Source organism: Girardinichthys multiradiatus, chromosome 7 (assembly GCF_021462225.1).
Source record: "Girardinichthys multiradiatus isolate DD_20200921_A chromosome 7, DD_fGirMul_XY1, whole genome shotgun sequence".
NCBI lineage: Eukaryota > Metazoa > Chordata > Actinopteri > Cyprinodontiformes > Goodeidae > Girardinichthys > Girardinichthys multiradiatus.
Window position 1 is genome coordinate 42,982,173 of NC_061800.1, and position 17,823 is coordinate 42,999,995.

General features: G+C 41.8%; 1 protein-coding gene across 1 annotated transcript; it reads right to left on the bottom strand.

Moving 5' to 3' along the window:
- Positions 1-1,534: 1,534 nt before the first annotated feature.
- Positions 1,535-16,255, bottom strand: LOC124871637 (interferon alpha/beta receptor 1b-like). Its single transcript, XM_047371098.1, has 8 exons — positions 16,052-16,255; positions 11,339-11,468; positions 10,677-10,861; positions 9,305-9,465; positions 7,890-8,043; positions 5,829-5,986; positions 5,547-5,701; positions 1,535-2,214 (listed from the first exon to the last, which is right to left on the bottom strand). Exons 1-8 carry the CDS (start codon positions 16,104-16,106, stop codon positions 1,998-2,000), a joined length of 1,215 nt encoding a protein of 404 aa, XP_047227054.1. The 5' UTR covers positions 16,107-16,255; the 3' UTR covers positions 1,535-1,997.
- Positions 16,256-17,823: the final 1,568 nt, after the last annotated feature.

The following is a 17,823-nucleotide window of genomic DNA, read 5'->3' on the forward strand; positions in this document are numbered from 1 at the left end:
CGTTTATATTTGTTGATCTGTACATTTTTATTTTTTCCATTTGTAAAAACATTAAACACCTTCTTGCTTTCTGGACCATTAAACCATGATTATATGGAAGGATGATTTATTTGACTCATCTGACTTAAAATAAACAGTTTATTATTTGTTAAAACACAAAAGGACTCATTTTAAGAATGTTTCGAGGATAAATATAATAATCCATCTTGGATTTTATAAGATCAAGACATATTTTCTTGGCGGATACAGAATTGTGATACAAACAATAATAAAAAGGGAACCATAGCAACGCCATCAGTAGGTTATGAAAACAATAATCTATTGGATAAAGGAGAGAGCAGCAGTGAAATATGTGACACTTTATTTAATTAAAGAAAGGAGCCAAAACCAAACTCTTCCAGTCTGGAAAACCTGGGATCTTTAATTTCAGGAGGTTTGATCAAAGGTTACTTTCCAGTAATTCTGTATGAATTCCTGCTGGTAGAGGTGAGTAAGTATATCCTTTATTATTATTGGTAAAGAAAAATGCTAAGAATTGGGATTTATCTTAACATATTGATGTTTACAAACCATAAAAGTAAAATAATGTTTTCTATTTTTCCCGTTCGTTTAATGAGAACTTCAGTGAATACACTGATTTTAGAATAAGATTAAAAATAATAATTGTGTCCTGTTGAGTGGTGTAGCTGCACCCAGTGATGAACTTATGTATATTTGATCCTTTTATTTTATTTGTAAGTTTTTGTTTGACAGAATTTAGTGTCAGATTTAGAGCCAAGACTACCATGATTCATTTTTTTAATTATTGTAATAAATACCAGGAGAACATTTCCGCTGCATGTCCCCCATCCCCTCCAGCAGGCTATCGTTTCCCTTAGCAACAACATCCACCTAAACTCACCAGATTTACTTTATGTTCTGGTAATAATCCAGTTTTGAGTCCAAAGTGAGGGATTATATCCAATGGACTGAACCAGAACCTTCCCAGCCTCAGTGACAATCCTAAAGTTTTTTACAGTTAGGCTGAGAAACTGGACCGTGTGAGCATGTTCTCCCTGTACATGTGTGGGTTCTCTCCAGGTACTCTAGCTTTCCTCCCTCTGTCCAAAACATGACTGTTGGGTTGTTTGCTTTAAATTGCCTTTAGGTGTGAGTTGATTGTTCTGTTGAGCTGGGATGGACTGGTCTGTCCAGGACACTCTCACCCAATGACCGCTGGAGAGAGGCAGTCATTGGGCGACCGCCTACACCCCCCGATGCTACAAACACAGGCAGATATAGACAGTTGGATGGAGGTTGATACAACAGAACCTCGATTTATTCCTAGTTTAAAATGTGATAAAGAGAATACCTCCTTCAGACTGATTTTTCAATAAATATGAGATGATGGATTATATTATATGAGACTGAAATAGCTGATGTATTATTGTAGTTTAATGTTGGCTTTCAATCTGCTACACCACCATTTCAAGTTCTTTATCTCAAATAAAACTGAAAGTGAAACCCTGAAACACACCAGAGAGCCAACAGGTGGTTCTGTTAAACAGACACAAGGATTGGTTTATTAGAAATGACAGAAGCAGCTCACGCAGGAATAATCTGGCATAACTTTGTAAGCCAGTTTGATTCATTAGATCATTTAAATCCTACCTGCAAAAACTCTTCGTTAATCAACTTAATATTCCTAATTAATGCTAATTAATAAGTGCTGCAGAACACCAACAGTAACTTTTTACAGCATAATGATAAAAAAGACCCCCCCCCCCCCCCCCACACACACACAGATGGTTCACAATAAACAGCTCAAGACAGCAGCATCAACAGTCCTTCCTGTCAAACGGTGATCCGATCCAAACGAGGACCTTCTGAAGCTTCCAGAGACCAGCGAGTGTCACCAGTCAGATGTTTCCAGTTCTGTGTCACTCTGATTCTGGCTTCTGTGTTGATAACACAGCCAATAGCTCCCTCTACAGGTGGGAAACGCACCACCTCTTCCTTTACACCTCCATGTCTACAACTCCCTCGTCGGGGATCACTGGGCAAACTTTAAAGTCTGACTTCATGCTCAGCATCTTCAGCTGCTCGGAGTCAAAGTGACGCTTCACATCTGGGAATGTTGAAGCGATGTTGTGCTGCAGGGCGCCGGAGTTTCCACCAGCAGAATAAACTCCTGAATCTCCGCTGCTGCTGCTGTTCTGGCGACTGTGTCTGCCGCTGCAAACAGAAACATTCATACGGTTAATCTAAAGTCGACAGACGTGCTGCTAAAATGAAGTAGAGAACAATGCCAGCGTGGGAAATCATTTCAGAATAATTCACCTTTAGAACAACAATCAACTCTATTGAAAAATATTGGAATCTTTTAGGAAGAAGATGAAAAACATCTTGACGCAGTAATATTTGCACACTTTTTTTGTGAAAACGCTCCAAATCTATGAGATTGCAAACATCTGCCGTCTTCAGATCAGCTCACAGATGCTGGGTCGTGTTCAGGTCTGGGCTTTGGCTGGGACATTTTTAAACTAAAGCCATTGTTTGGTTAATTTGGATGAATGCCTCATTCAGCTTTTAAAACAGAAGCCTGAAAGGTAACAGGTGTCTTCAACAGTTCATCATCCCCTCCATCTCCACTTAGAGCCCCCTAAGGAAAAAACAGCTCCAAACCATTATGCTGCCACCACCATGCTTCACTATGGGTACGGTGTTCCTTTGCTGATGTGCAGTGCTCTTTAAAACAAAAGTTCAGCATTCATTTCATTTAGTAACATTCAGCCAGGCTTGGATGTTTTCTTGTAAGAAAAGTTTTCTGACACAAAGTTCAACAACCCAAACATTTAAAGACTCCAGGAGATTATGATCACTGATAACTCTGCCTGCATTTGCCAAAAACTCCTGCAGCCCCTTTAATGTTGGCTTAAGCCTCTCGGCAGCTTCCCCGACCACTAATCTCCTCATCAGTTTTGGCGGGACGTCCAGTGGTTGTGATGTCACTGTTCAGCCATATTTTCTCCATGTGACGATCACCGTCCTCTCTGCGCTCCTCGGTATTTCTGGAACTTATTTTGCAACCTTCTCCTGACTGATACCTTCTGACAATGAGATCCCGCTGATGTCTGTTGATGTGTTCCGACTCTTTCAAAAGGAAAGTACTGCAAGTGACCCCCCAGTGGTAAGAATGTGAATTACAACCCATTGTGATTTTTCACTATTAAGCTATACAGGTCCTTCTCAAAAAATTAGCATATTGTGATAAAGTTCATTATTTTCCATAATGTCATGATGAAAATTTAACATTCATATATTTTAGATTCATTGCACACTAACTGAAATATTTCAGGTCTTTTATTGTCTTAATACGGATGATTTTGGCATACAGCTCATGAAAACCCTAAATTCCTATCTCACAAAATTAGCATATGATTAAAAGGGTCTCTAATCGATCTATGAACCTAATCATCTGAATCAACGAGTTAACTCTAAACACCTGCAAAAGATTCCTGAGGCCTTTAAAACTCCCAGCCTGGTTCATCACTCAAAACCCCAATCATGGGTAAGACTGCCGACCTGACTGCTGTCCAGAAGGCCACTATTGACACCCTCAAGCAAGAGGGTAAGACACAGAAAGAAATTTCTGAACGAATAGGCTGTTCCCAGAGTGCTGTATCAAGGCACCTCAGTGGGAAGTCTGTGGGAAGGAAAAAGTGTGTCAGAAAACGCTGCACAACGAGAAGAGGTGACCGGACCCTGAGGAAGATTGTGGAGAAGGGTCGATTCCAGACCTTGGGGGACCTGCGGAAGCAGTGGACTGAGTCTGGAGTAGAAGCATCCAGAGCCACCGTGCAGGAAATGGGCTACAGGTGCCGCATTCCCCAGGTCAAGCCACTTTTGAACCAGAAACAGCAGCAGAAGCGCCTGACCTGGGCTACAGAGAAGCAGCACTGGACTGTTGCTCAGTGGTCCAAAGTACTTTTTTCGGATGAAAGCAAATTCTGCATGTCATTCGGAAATCAAGGTACCAGAGTCTGGAGGAAGACTGGGGAGAAGGAAATGCCAAAATGCCAGAAGTCCAGTGTCAAGTACCCACAGTCAGTGATGATCTGGGGTGCCGTGTCAGCTGCTGGTGTTGGTCCACTGTGTTTTATCAAGGGCAGGGTCAATGCAGCTAGCTATCAGGAGATTTTGGAGCACTTCATGCTTCCATCTGCTGAAAAGCTTTATGGAGATGAAGATTTCATTTTTCAGCACGACCTGGCACCTGCTCACAGTGCCAAAACCACTGGTAAATGGTTTACTGACCATGGTATCACTGTGCTCAATTGGCCTGCCAACTCTCCTGACCTGAAACCCATAGAGAATCTGTGGGATATTGTGAAGAGAACGTTGAGAGACTCAAGACCCAACACTCTGGATGAGCTAAAGGCCGCTATCGAAGCATCCTGGGCCTCCATAAGACCTCAGCAGTGCCACAGGCTGATTGCGTCCATGCCACGCCGCATTGAAGCAGTCATTTCTGCAAAAGGATTCCCGACCAAGTATTGAGTGCATAACTGTACATGATTATTTGAAGGTTGACGTTTTTTGTATTAAAAACACTTTTCTTTTATTGGTCGGATGAAATATGCTAATTTTGTGAGATAGGAATTTTGGGTTTTCATGAGCTGTATGCCTAAATCATCTGTATTAAGACAATAAAAGATCCTGAAATATTTCAGTTAGTGTGCAATGAATCTAAAATATATGAATGTTAAATTTTCATCATGACATTATGGAAAATAATGAACTTTATCACAATATGCTAATATTTTGAGAAGGACCTGTACTTGAGGTACTGATGGTGGACCAGAACAGGTGTTTTAAAAACACTATTAATAAAAAGTATTAATAGACCTGAAAGTGGAACATTTGTTTTCTTACCATTATGTCTAATTTTGCTGATTTACTTCATACCTAAATGCACATTTATTGTTTGTTTTAGATTTAAATCAACAATCGCTACTTAATTCAGTATCTTAATTTATTATTTATCCAGATGATAAGGGGCTAATCAGAGGCGCATCAAGTGATGGCAGCTGTGTACCGGCTCCTATTAATCATCAGTGTGAATGTGGTCATTACTTCTGAACACAACTGTATAAGAGGGTCTTCTGACTTATGCAACCACATTATTTTAGATTATTTTTGTTTTTCTGCCTAACAGATTTCCATTTGTTTGTTTTTTTTTAAATTGAGCTGTAAAGGTCATAGGTCACATTAATGGTGGAAATGTTCTGAAATGATTTTTCTTGCTCTAGAGTTTCTATAAGTTGGAGGGAGTATTTAATTTAAGCAGACTAAATGTAAGACCCAGTGTAAAAAACTGGAATCTTTTGTGGCTTTAAGGTCTTAAACTTAATGAGTAACTTTAGGACTTTTTAAGGTTTAGGGGAACCCCTGTTGGTCTCCTTTTTAGGCACCACTAAAACCAGATATTTGAACAGGGACTTTTAAAATCAACCCTCTAGATGTCAAACAAAAAGCTTCATGAAATCTATGGAACACCAAATGACCTGCTGTCCTGCCCCAGTCCGACTGGGGGCCCAGCGGAGTCCGCAGCTGGATCGACGTTATTCTCCAGGATGGCTGACTCTGCGCAGATGATCACAGGATCGCACAGATCCAACTCGGAGTCGGAGACAAGGAGGCATGGGTAGTCAATTTCATGCTGGAGAAGAAGAGGAAGAGGAGAAAGTTAGGCGAGACATTCAGGTGGAAGAAAAGAAACAGCAGTTTGGACAATTGTGAAGAATTTGACAGAACATCATCAGCTGAGGTAAATGAAGGCTGCGTACGTGTTTTAAGGGCGAGGGTAGCTTCTCGCCAGGAAACAATGTTGCTTTGCAGAACTGGAAGCACTGATGACCACCATAAAGGAAGACCAGCACCACCAGGAAGAAGAGCAGCAGGGAGCTAAGGAAGTACAGGAAGATCTTCCACCAAGGCACAACTCCTGTTTCAACAAATAAACACATCAGCATTAGATATATGGATATTTTAGACTCCTGCTCCTGGCAATGTGAACAGAAAAAAACAAAGATCACCATCTTCCCCAGTCTGCACGTGTCTTCACGTCCTTCTACATTTTCTACCCATCCCATTTTATCTTTCTCCAGATCATTTAGCAGGTCCATAGCGGAAAAGCAGGGCTGAACCAAGAAGCAAAACTTCCAGTTCGTCAGTCCATCCATGTTCTGACCCTCTCCTATGGTCATGAGATCTGGATTATGACCAAAATGAGATCCTAAACACAAGCAGCTCACGAGCTCCATGTTAAGGGTGACACGCGGCTCTGTTCAGTAAATCTGATAGCTCATTTTCTCAGGTGTGTAGAGCAGAGTTCCTCCAGCTGATCCGAGGTATGGTCTCCATTTGGAGCACCAGGTCTACGTGGTAAATGCTGTTCCAGATGTTGGCCACTGATCAGGGCACCGATCGCTGCTGTACGCACGTATCAGGGCTCATTCTGGACATCCGACTACAAAACATGTACTTATTGATCAATATCGTGCCGCCCCGATTCTGAACCCAAAGCCTGATTCAGTGGACCGATAAAGAACCGGTTTATCTAACCTGGGCCAGATAATCCAGATTCTTTGAAGCAATATTTGTGATCTTCAATTTCTTTATGATGTGTGTAAAACAAGTCATGTTGGGAACTTTGATCTAAGAGCTTCTAGAGCAGAGCTCTAGATCTAAAGGAGAGATCTATTTGACCCAAATCAAATAGTTGGGTCATAGCAGGACTACTTGTAAATAAATCCAGTTTTATTTCCCACCAACTTTAGATATTTATATTTAAAATGTTTGTACATTAAGAGCAAAATGGAACCGAAGTGAAAGTCCTTGATTTCAGAAGGTAAGAGGTTCTCCTCCAGGTTCCTCCGGCCCGTTATAAAAGAGGACCAGTCTATATGTTCTGGCTCACTACCAATACTTCCTGCTCGTCTCGGCCCGGTCCGTGTTTCCTCTTAATGGAGTACCACCTCAGCGTGGGTGGGGTCATCATAGCAAGGCAGCCCGTATACTATGATGATGTAACACAACCATCGAGGACATTTTCTCGTTTCGGGTCGTTCCGTCCAGCTCCTTCTGTATCTTCTCATCAGCCACCAAGCTAAAAGATGTCTGGACCTCGTCGCTGGACCACGGTGCTGATTTTAGTGCTGCCATATTCCTCAAAGCTCGCAGTACGCCCAGAATCTGTTGCGGGTTTCATTCTTTCACGGAGTTGACTCAACCAGCGACCCCACCTCCGACCCAATCAGGGACCAGCGGTGTTCTGATGTCACCATTGTGTCGCTGTTAATTCTGGGGATCTTGAGCATTAGGTCCGTGTTTTGTTATTTTTTCTGGTAAATTTTATTGTTGTGCTTTTATTCTTTTACTAATTATGATGTTTTATTGCTTACTGCCTTTATTATTCATTATATTATTTGACCTTTGAAGCACTTTGGTGAATTTATTGTTTGTAATGGTGCTTTATAAATAAAGGTTGATTGATTAGTTGACTCGGCTCGCTTGGAACCATGGTAAAAAAGGAACCAGTACCAAGTACCAGAACCTAATGAAACACCATGTTCGGTTAAAGTGACACAACCCAATCACGTGTTTCTGATGTCAGCCCATCTATTGTTTCATGTAAACCGCTGATTAATCATTAATCAAATAAAACCAACTCAATCTTGCCAAAAAGAGGCTGGAGGTTCTACTGGTCCAGGTTTTGGGGAAACCTGGAATGGGGTCAGGACTTTATGTGCGCCGAACTCCAGGAACCAAACGCAGATTCTGCTGATATTCAAGGAGACGTGTTTTCCTGATGTTGCAAACATTAAATCTGTCAGTAACCGTGGTACCTTCGGTCTGAATACACTGAGGCGGGGTGAAGCTGCTGGTCTTGTTGTAGTACTCGCAGTGGGACTGGACGCGCACGCAGTACTGGGTCCAGGGCGTGAGGTTGGACAGGGTCGGCATGTTGCTTTCGGTGATGAGTGTGTTACGGTTCAAAACCTGAAAGACACAAGGAGATTTTATTCATGAGGCAGAAGATTAACACTCATCTGTCCCAATAACTAAACAGTGTGAGCAGGAGACCTTCTGTCAGCGAGCAGGGAAGCCATGAACACACAATCACATCGGGTCCCATCGGGTTTTCTGGCTAATTCCAGTTGAATTTGAGGTCTGACCAGTCAGTTCAGATTTTAATCAATTATCATTTCTTTCCTAAGGACTATAATAAATATCAGAGAAAAGAAATGTGCAGCAGATCTTCAGACAGAGGCAGTAGCTTCAATCCAACAGGATTATCCAACCTGTGCATCACAGCGTTCAGGTGCATCTCAGTCAATGAAAATATCTTTTCTTAACACTCTAATATACAGATGAAGTGTTTATTTATATGAATTTCGCTGATCATGGCTGACAGCCAATAGGTGGATTCTGATTTACAGCTGATTGATTGGTGCATCTCTACATTAAAAGATTAAAAATCAACCAAAGGAAGGCGCTTCTACTGCTCAGTGACTTCACTCATTGTTGCATTTACAGTTTTCTTTATGGTTCATAACCATCAACATTAAATACAGACGCATCTAAGAGACTGGATGGTTATCAGCATCTGTCATGAGAAAAACCTTCTCCACCGGGTCTCCTCTGGACCTCTGAAGGTCTGCAAGTCCTTCAAATTCTGAAGGTTGGGAGGAGGACCGTCACCCATGGGGCTGGATTTGTCCCGAACATTAAACAGATGCTTCAGAAGAATTTGGAGGTTAACACCTGAAACCGGTAGCTGTGTTCCTCAGACCAGCCTGTAAGCATCTCCACCTGCCAGGGAAGACCATTTCTGAGCAGGTTTTGGAGACCTGGCCGTCTAACCAGTACAACTGGGTTCTTGTTAAAGTCCTTAATGTGGCTTTGCCTCAAAACATGAAACCTTTATAGCCACAGGCGAATATGACACGTTAGAAGTTTGCACCAAATGAAGCGGTGCAGACCTTCCCACAGCCTTAATAAAGAAAGCAGACATGCAGGAAGTGAAGCGCTAGAAGGAGGTCTACTGTCGTCTTTCAGTTGATGCAGGAAGCATCTGTGCAAAGTTTCCGCAGCACGAGTGAAACACCAAACAGATCAGCCGTGTTGGTTTTTAAGGACGGTTTTTAGACAGCAGCAGCTGAGGTTTCAGGTTATTAAACAGATACATTTAGAGAACAGCTCAGGGAATTTATAACACGCAGAACAAAGCGTCAAACAGGCTTTGTTCAACTTGACCTACCTTCCCATCTTCAGACTGCTCCCAGTAATGAATCTGGAAGGACAGCTTAAGAAGATGCTCCCTCATGGAGCTGTTGGAGCTGGTCTGAGGGTCGGTGATGACGATATCCAGAGCACCTACAGCAGCAGAAAGCCGAACTTTGGATGGAGGTCCAATGGCAGCTGGTGCAAGGAAACAAAGACAAAAACGTCACAGGGGAAAGTTAAAAGAAAGAGCATTCCTGCCTCGTTACACAGCTGAATTATTGGTTCAGGATGGGTGAAAATACGAGTCCATCCCCCAGGTCCTGCTGATCAAATTAAAAGGATGATCAGGTTTCGCCAGATTGCCGTTCTGGACCAGAGGAGTGTGTGTTAAATGAATACCAGGGTGGAAAGACACCAGCAATGCCTTCAGAGAAGTAACTCTACAGCCAAATAATCAAGGAAGGGTTAGAAGGTCGTTTTTAAACAATTGGTCAATCCTCCCAGAGGTGGGCCTCCCAGCAGTTTCAACTATTTCAACTGTTATGGCAGCTTCATGTCTGACGTTTTTTCAAAGTCCAAAACTTCATGACAAAAGCCTCTGCAGCAGTCCACTCGAGACCAGCGGCTTTTAAGGTCCATGTGGGCCAGGAGGACGTGAGACGTTCAGGTTACAGCAGGGACCACAGTCAGTGTTTTTATCACTGTGGGGAAAAAGTTACATATTTCCACCTGGATGATGTGGATTCTCTGTTCAGCCTGTTTACACTGAATATTAATTTAAATGAATAAAAATAAACGGTACTGATTGTTTAATTATTATAGATTAAAAAATAAAGTAACAATACCAGATTATGACAAGAAAAAGTCTAGCGCAGCTTCTGTCTTAGAGATGCAATTGTTGCTGCCCATCAATCTGAGAAGGACTTTGAAGCCATTTCTCAACTATCTGACGTCCATCAATCTACAGAAAGAAAGATGACTTGCAAGTGGAAAACATTTCAGTTTGCTGCCAATCTTCCCAGGATTTCACCCCAAGGTCAGGAAAACTCTAAAAAACCCAAGAGCTCCATCCCAGGTTCTACAGGCCTGTTAGCATGTCAGATGTTAAGGTTTATGACAGAACAAATAGAACAACGCTCTACAAGTTTGGCTTGTTTGGAAGGCCTGAAGGAAAAAGCTTCTTCTGTCTAAGAAGGAGACCTGGAAGCAGGAGCTAGGTTTGCAGAGCAACATCTACATGAAGCATGAGACTTCTAGAACGTTGTCCATTAAGGGAAATGAGACCAAATTAATAATGCACAGCACCATGAGTGGAGAGAAAACACAGCACAAACACCTCATACCAAACATCAAGCATGGTGGTGGAGGAGTGATGATTTGGGCCTTTTTTGTCTTCTCCCTCTTACCTTCTTTATCAGGACAGAACTGTTTATATTCCCACACAGAGAGACTTCCGTTCACGTTGGCCTGAACTCGGAGCATATAAAGGCCCAGGTAGTGCAGATTGAACCCAGTAAGGTCACATGACCTTCCAGTTGTCTCCCTACATGCTGTGTTCCACCTTGGAGTCTTCTTCTTCAGCTGGTGATTCCTGAGGAGACGTGAAAAAAACCAACATAAAACCTCAGTCCATCCTGAAGCTGCAACACGTCTTTTATCTGAGAAAATGCTGATTAGTTATCGATTATTGACAGATTTATTTTGTCCTACAGAAACCTGGCTGCAGGTGGAAGATTATGTTAGTGTTAATAAAATCACGCTAAAGAGGAGTAGCAGCGCTCCTTTCTTATTAAAAAACACGTGAGCAATAAAATGACGTCAGTCTGTTCTCACTGCTGCCTCTTATTCGCAGAACTATGAGGAAGGAGACAATTAATAACCTAATTGTACTTGTCTGGCGGGTTTGGGTTACATTTTCCAGCTCATGATGGACATTTTCAAGCATTGAGTAACAGCAGAAGGATGTTTAATTCACTTTTAGAGCAGCTGTGATCGTGTGCAGCGGGTAAAACGTTCTAAACCGAGACTGTTTAATGTGTATAAAAGGTGTCGGTAAAAAGAGACCTACCCGGTATATTGTACAGTGAAGGTGACCGGGTCAGATCCTACAGAGCTCTGGTCCCAGTCCCAGGTCAGAGTGTAGTTGGTGTTTAAGGTGATCATGTCGAGGTTGTGAGGAGGGTTCGGCTCTGCTTCAGCTGCAACAAGAACAGTAAATGAAATGAGACAGAGAGAAGAAAGCTGGACATCATCAGCAGAACATCCTGATGAACTAAGTGAGGTCCCTCAGGTGGAGGTGTATTTATTTTAGCTGCTGTAAGACGTCAGCTCAGGAGGTTCAGTTCAGTCCAGCAACTCCTTGAATTTAAACTACATCTTCAGTCTTTGTCATGTTTTAGTCAGACGAGTCTCTGCCTCAAGCAGAGGAGCTCCAGCATCTCGGGGTCTTGTTCCTGAGTGATGGCATGATGGAGCAGAAGATAAATATTTGTCTACACAAATGAGGACGTTGCTCCAGTCTGTTGTGAAGAAGGTGCTGAAGTTAAAGGTGAAATGGTCCGATGAGCTTCCTCTGTGGGGTAGCAGGTCTCTGCCTCAGAGAGGAGTTGGGAGCTGCTGGTCTTCCACATAACAGCAGCTGGTTCATCTGCTCAGGATGGCTCTCTATGGGTTTATTGAAGAACATTCCACTGGAACCAGACCTCAGGTAGACCCAGAACTATCTAAGAAGGATGCCACAGAATGAGCTGGACCAGTTCCTTCTGCAACCTGACATCTAATAGGACAAGAAAATGAGTGGATGTGGGTTTTTTTTTTAAAGGAGAGACTTTTCATTTCTCTTTCAGTTACCTAAAAATGATCCAATTAGATTCTGTAGGGTTCTGGTCATGCCCCCATTTTGCCATTTCCAAGCTTTGTAGTTTGGGATGTTTCATCCACCAGAACATTGTGAAACGGAGCCGTCCGCTACAGAACGTTTCAGATATGTTTGGACTTGTATACTTTAAGCCCCGCCCATTAATGCGGTCCGTGCAGACAGGCAGTCGGGGGGGATTTCTACTGCCTCCGGTGCATAAACCTAAGAAAGGGTTCAACGACCCGGAAGCTACGGAGAGGCGAGGAAATCATGATAGAAAATACCAAACTGGACTGGAGGTTGAAAGGAACCGATCATCATCATCATCATTCAGCAATAATCAGAACTATTTCATGTTTATCTCTCAGTGTGCGACCTTAGAAACAGACAACCATGTTTTTCTGATGAAGATCAATTTAACAGGCCATGACATTAGGTCTAGACCAGGCAAATAGTTCTGGGTGAGTCCTGGAGAACTGGACCTGCTTCCCACCGAGCCCATCAGATCCCACCAGACTGGAGGAGGGTGGATGATGCTCCTCTTAAAAACACCATCTCAGCATCCTTCTCCCTGCTGCCACTCCACAAACAGACTTCATTTGCTCTGCGGGTAAAGTGATGTAATCGTTTCTGGACACTTAGGTTTGGCGAAACGCCGGTTAAAGTGCTTCAGACTCTCTGCTGCAACAAGATGCTGCATGTAATCAAATCTCAAACATCAGGTCACAAAACGGGGGATTTTAACAGCATGGGACGCTCATCTCACAAATAAACCCCGCTTCTCTCGTGTTGCTGCTGTAATGTGTCCTTACTGGCAGAGCTGAACTGGTTTCGCTCAGAACAAGTCCTGAAACGTTGCTGAGCAGCAGTCATTTCACTTTTATCCAGATGTTGATGACAAACGTTTCTGTGTAAAATTATTCTGGGGCAGATTTTTGTTAGTCATACAAGAAGTTTGACAGAATGAGCAGGACGCCTTTCTATGATTTAAGTTTAAGCAAACTGTGAAGTCATGTGAGGAACTGACTCATGCCGCAAGATGTTGCACAACCTCAATAACCACTCCTTCCAGGAGTCTGCTGGCACGTCAACAGGCAGACACAACCCGTGTTATTCTACAAGCACTTCCTGTTTTTCTTCTGCGGTGTCGGTCAGGCAGAGGACTGAAACAACCTTGCTGCTTTAAATTTCACAGTTTCTCTAATGTGCAAAACCTACGCGTGGTTCTGGTTTGCTTAAGTTCACACCATTTCTCCCACTGAGATGGTTTTATTTCTTTCTACCTGCGCAGCTGTCCAACCATCTGAGCCGCTTATCTAAGGGCTGATTTGTTCCTCTTTCTTCAGCAGTATTCAAAGGTTTCAGAGAAGATGGACAAAAAACCAGACTTCCTTCATTCAGTTTCATTCTTTTACTTTTCATGCCCATAAAGTTGAATATTAACACGCTCTGTGTTGCGTTTGTTGACTCTGGCCTTTATGAGCCTGTAGGGGTTTCCATGTGGTGTCAGTTCCTCGTTCAGGAAAAGCTGTTTGAGGAAAACCTGCAGCTTCTCTGCTCTTCCTCTCAGATTTAAACCAATTAGGTTTTTTTTTTTTTACTTCAGTCATCTGTTGCCGGAAAACATGCAGAGTTTTTGGAGTGTTCAGTCAGCTGAAACTCGTTCCCACGAGTCATTATTATTATTACTATTAGGGATGAAATGATTCGCTGGTTTTAGTAATAATCCTCATATTCGCTGACCACGCTGTTAAAAAAATCCAGGTTTTTGGGTTGTCCATCAAATGCAGCATCCTCACTGCAGATTCAAGACAACATTTATTTTTATTTAACTGAGAGCAAAGAGGAACCAAACTGCTACATATTGGACTTATAATGTTCAAAACTAAGCTAAGGAAGATTATTTGAAGACTTTTCCCCAGACGTCTCCAGCAGCCGTTAGATGCTCAGTAATTAAATCAAAGTTAACTTTCAAACAGAGCCGAGAGGTCACCTGCAGAGAGGTACAATGCACTCTGAACTTCAGATAATGTTCTTCAAAGCTAGATAAAAGAGCCAACCGCATCCTGTCTGCAAGAAAACAATGCTATGAATGTTGGGCACGATCTGGTTGCAGACAAACCCAGCAAATGCTCTTAAAGCTGGGTGCACTATGCACAACAGACAGAAATAAGACAGATACGATGGAAAACACAGTACTGGACTACTTGTAAATCCTGACAGCAATAAAAATGTAACCCTATGCATAAATCTATCTTGCAGCGGTGCTGGTTTTTTTCACAATAATAAATCGTATTCTACTTCTGCAAATCAAGCAGTTACTCTACGTTCTCACACACAGGAGGCTCTCATTGTTAAGACCCAATAGACTACATTTAATACATGAGCCGTTCTGTGTATGACGGGGACAGAGAAAGTCAAATGGCTCTGAGTCAAACGGCCCTTTCATACCTTCATCTTGTGCCCACATGTTACCATTTGGCTCCTTTCTACCACCATTTTGTACCCGCACCCAAACCGTTTCACACCCATGTAAATGGCGTGTCACTTGTGAATTAAACAGTTGTGAATTAAACAGTCACAAAATAACCCAAATTTCACATCTGATTGAAATGAATTGCATATAGATGCCTGAAAATGTTGAATTACAGTTTATTCCTTAAAACAGTGAATTCCACGTTTTAAAAACACTGGGGAAATACTGACCCTCCATCAGTTTCCACACAGTGGCCATGATGCTAAATGTTCTGGGGCTGAAACAATTAATCGGATTAATCGATGACTGAAATAATTGTCAACTAATTTAGTGATCAAATCATCATTAACTGGAATATAGAGACTAAAAGATGCCATTTGCTGAAAGAACAACCCACTCAGAGCTGTGATGAAGCCAAAACTGTACAACAAATGAACACAGTTTGCATTCAAGATGAAAGACTTTCTTTGTACCTGAACACCTTCTGCTATCCGAATATTAATAGATTAATGGAAAACCCGATAGATTAAGTGATTTTTTAAATAATCGTTAGTTGCAGCCCTAAAATGTTCGTACCCTTACATCCCAGCTGCTGGGCAGATATGAACCCTGTCAATCAAACAGCTAGAAAGGTGCTGGAGATATTAAAGCTGAAACCACGTGGAAACACCTGCGAAATCTGCACCACAAGATCACTGGAGTCACAAAAAGAAGAAGCTGCGATGATGGCTTCAGAAAAACGGAAACATTTTCACACCAGCTCAAAAAAAGTGGACAAATATCCGCCATCAGTTGCACTGATTTCTAAATATAACCACAGAACGACCCACGCCGTTCAACCTCTAATTGTTTTCATTTGGGGAAGAGATTCAGAAGAACCAGAACCCAGATCTTCATGGAGATGGTTCGGGAGCAGATCCCAGATTGGTTCGGAAATGACAGAGCACCTTCCCAGAATGGAAAGACTTAAATACAATCTGATGTGGGACTCATAATGCCTTTAGGTGAAGTCGCTGTAAGGTTACAACATAATTTGGATTATATAATAGCCGATCATAATATAATTACAAACTATCTTTTACCTTTGATTTTAGCCCCTTTAAAAAAGGTTTCATTTTTAACTAATCTTACTTGAGTGACATTTAATTTGATTGTTTAAAATGCAGAACTGATTTCATTTTTTTCAGCAGCGTCACTGAACAAAAACACTTTCTGTTTTCGTCCTCTCCACCAAACTCCCTTTAGAACAGACCCATTTTAACCTTTATCGGTTTATAAAAACACCTGCGCGCAGCCCACAACACAATTTATTTACCAGTTGGTTAAATAAAGCCGCTATCAGTCATTCCGGTTGCTTGTTTCATCCTGATGAACAATTACAGAGGATTCTTAAGAAATGTTCAGTCGGTGTCCGAACGACGTTAGCATACAGACGAAAAGAGACTCACCAGCGCCGAACTGAAGGCACCCAAACAGCAGGAAGAGGGGAACCACGGTGAACATGGTTGATATTTTACCGTATCAACCTCTTTAAAATTGCAATTAGGTCGTCATTTGAATGGTTCGGATGTGATCGGCTCGGTTCAGTCCTGCTCGAAGCGACGCTGAAGTTCCTGCATCGTCCTGCGTTTCTTCTTCGTAGGAGTTTCGCAGTAGATGCTATGGAGCTTGCTTACATGTTCGCCCCCTACTGGTTGTAACTGGCATCACTCCCAATAGAGGGTGATTATCCACCTGTTTTATTCTGAAAACAATACAATTATTTTCTGTTCTATTTATTTTCAGATTTATCAAGAATAAAACTCTAAACATGACGCAAAACATTATATAAATCAGCCTCCATGTGGACATGATTTAATGTACCAAAAAAGACTATTAATAATTTAAAAATTTCTCATCAACACATCTTGTTATGACCACTAACATCTGGCTCACAAATCAAAGCTGAAACACGTTGTTGTTTTTGATATATTCTGATCAATGTGAGATAACATTCACAGTTGGTGGATTTCAGTTTAGATTATATTGGCAGGCAATCAGACCAGAGATAAAGTGGTTGCACGTAGTCTCTCATCACTCCCAGATTTTTCAGCTTCCAGGAAATTAAAGGCTGGTGAAAAGAGGGCAGCCACCTCCACTCTAATAGAAAAACTCAAATAAAGCCCAACATGCAGCTCTGTGATGAAACATGTGCTGGTTTTTAGGCTAATCCATTGTACAGAATTGCACAAAAATCACAGAAAAAGCTCAAAATTCCTACAAAGGAAAAAGTGAGATTTATGTGAAAGCAGTGAAAAAACCCGGTTGCCTCAGAGCTCCGTAGCTCAGCCATCCTTAGCAGGAGCAGGAATACCTTTAAACAGCCCACAGAAAGCTGGACTTTACCTGACTGAACGGGTATTTAGATACTTATGTTTTTACACAATCACACATTCATTTTTTTTGTGATTTTATTATAGGATGATAAGTTATGAAGGATGATGTCACATCAGTTTCCAGCCCTGCAAAACATTCAGTAACTTTTTTTTATCTCAACTACTTTAATGCCAAGAGTTTAATCTCCCCATAAACGGTTTACACATAAAACGTAGGTGTTTTTATGTGCTTTCACACAGCGTGTCTCCCAATGCTCTAAGACTTTCAGTTGTCTGACAAATCACACCAGAGTGCAGAAAACACACACTCAGATTGCCATTCCCCACCCCTGTAATTATTCTCTGAAGCTTTACCTTAAATCTGGAGGTGAAGGCTTTCTTTGACCTATGCTGTCTTCTTCACAAAACTGTCTTGACTCATACAAATGAAAGTGTGATCTCCAGTAGGTTCCCCCACTCATGGTGCAGAAGTATTTTAGGTATGAGTTTTCACACAATGACTGTTTGTTTGAGGCCTAAATTATTGTCGATGTTATTGTCTGATTAAAAGAGTGGTGCGAGATTCCTTTCCCCCGAGCCCCAAAAAGGATGGAATGGAAACTATTGAATCAGACGGCAGATTCTCACATTTCTCTGCAGCGTCTTCATTCTTATATTAATGCATCATCAAGTAAACTACTAATTCTCTCAGATTTCACTACCTGATTCCCAGAAACCTCATGCTGAGATCTGAAGTACAAGGGACATTCATTTGTGACACAGAAGAGATGTGAAAAACCAAGACTAAACAGAGGAACAGTCAAATTTCAGCTTTTTAACACCTACTCTGCATCCTTGACTCATCT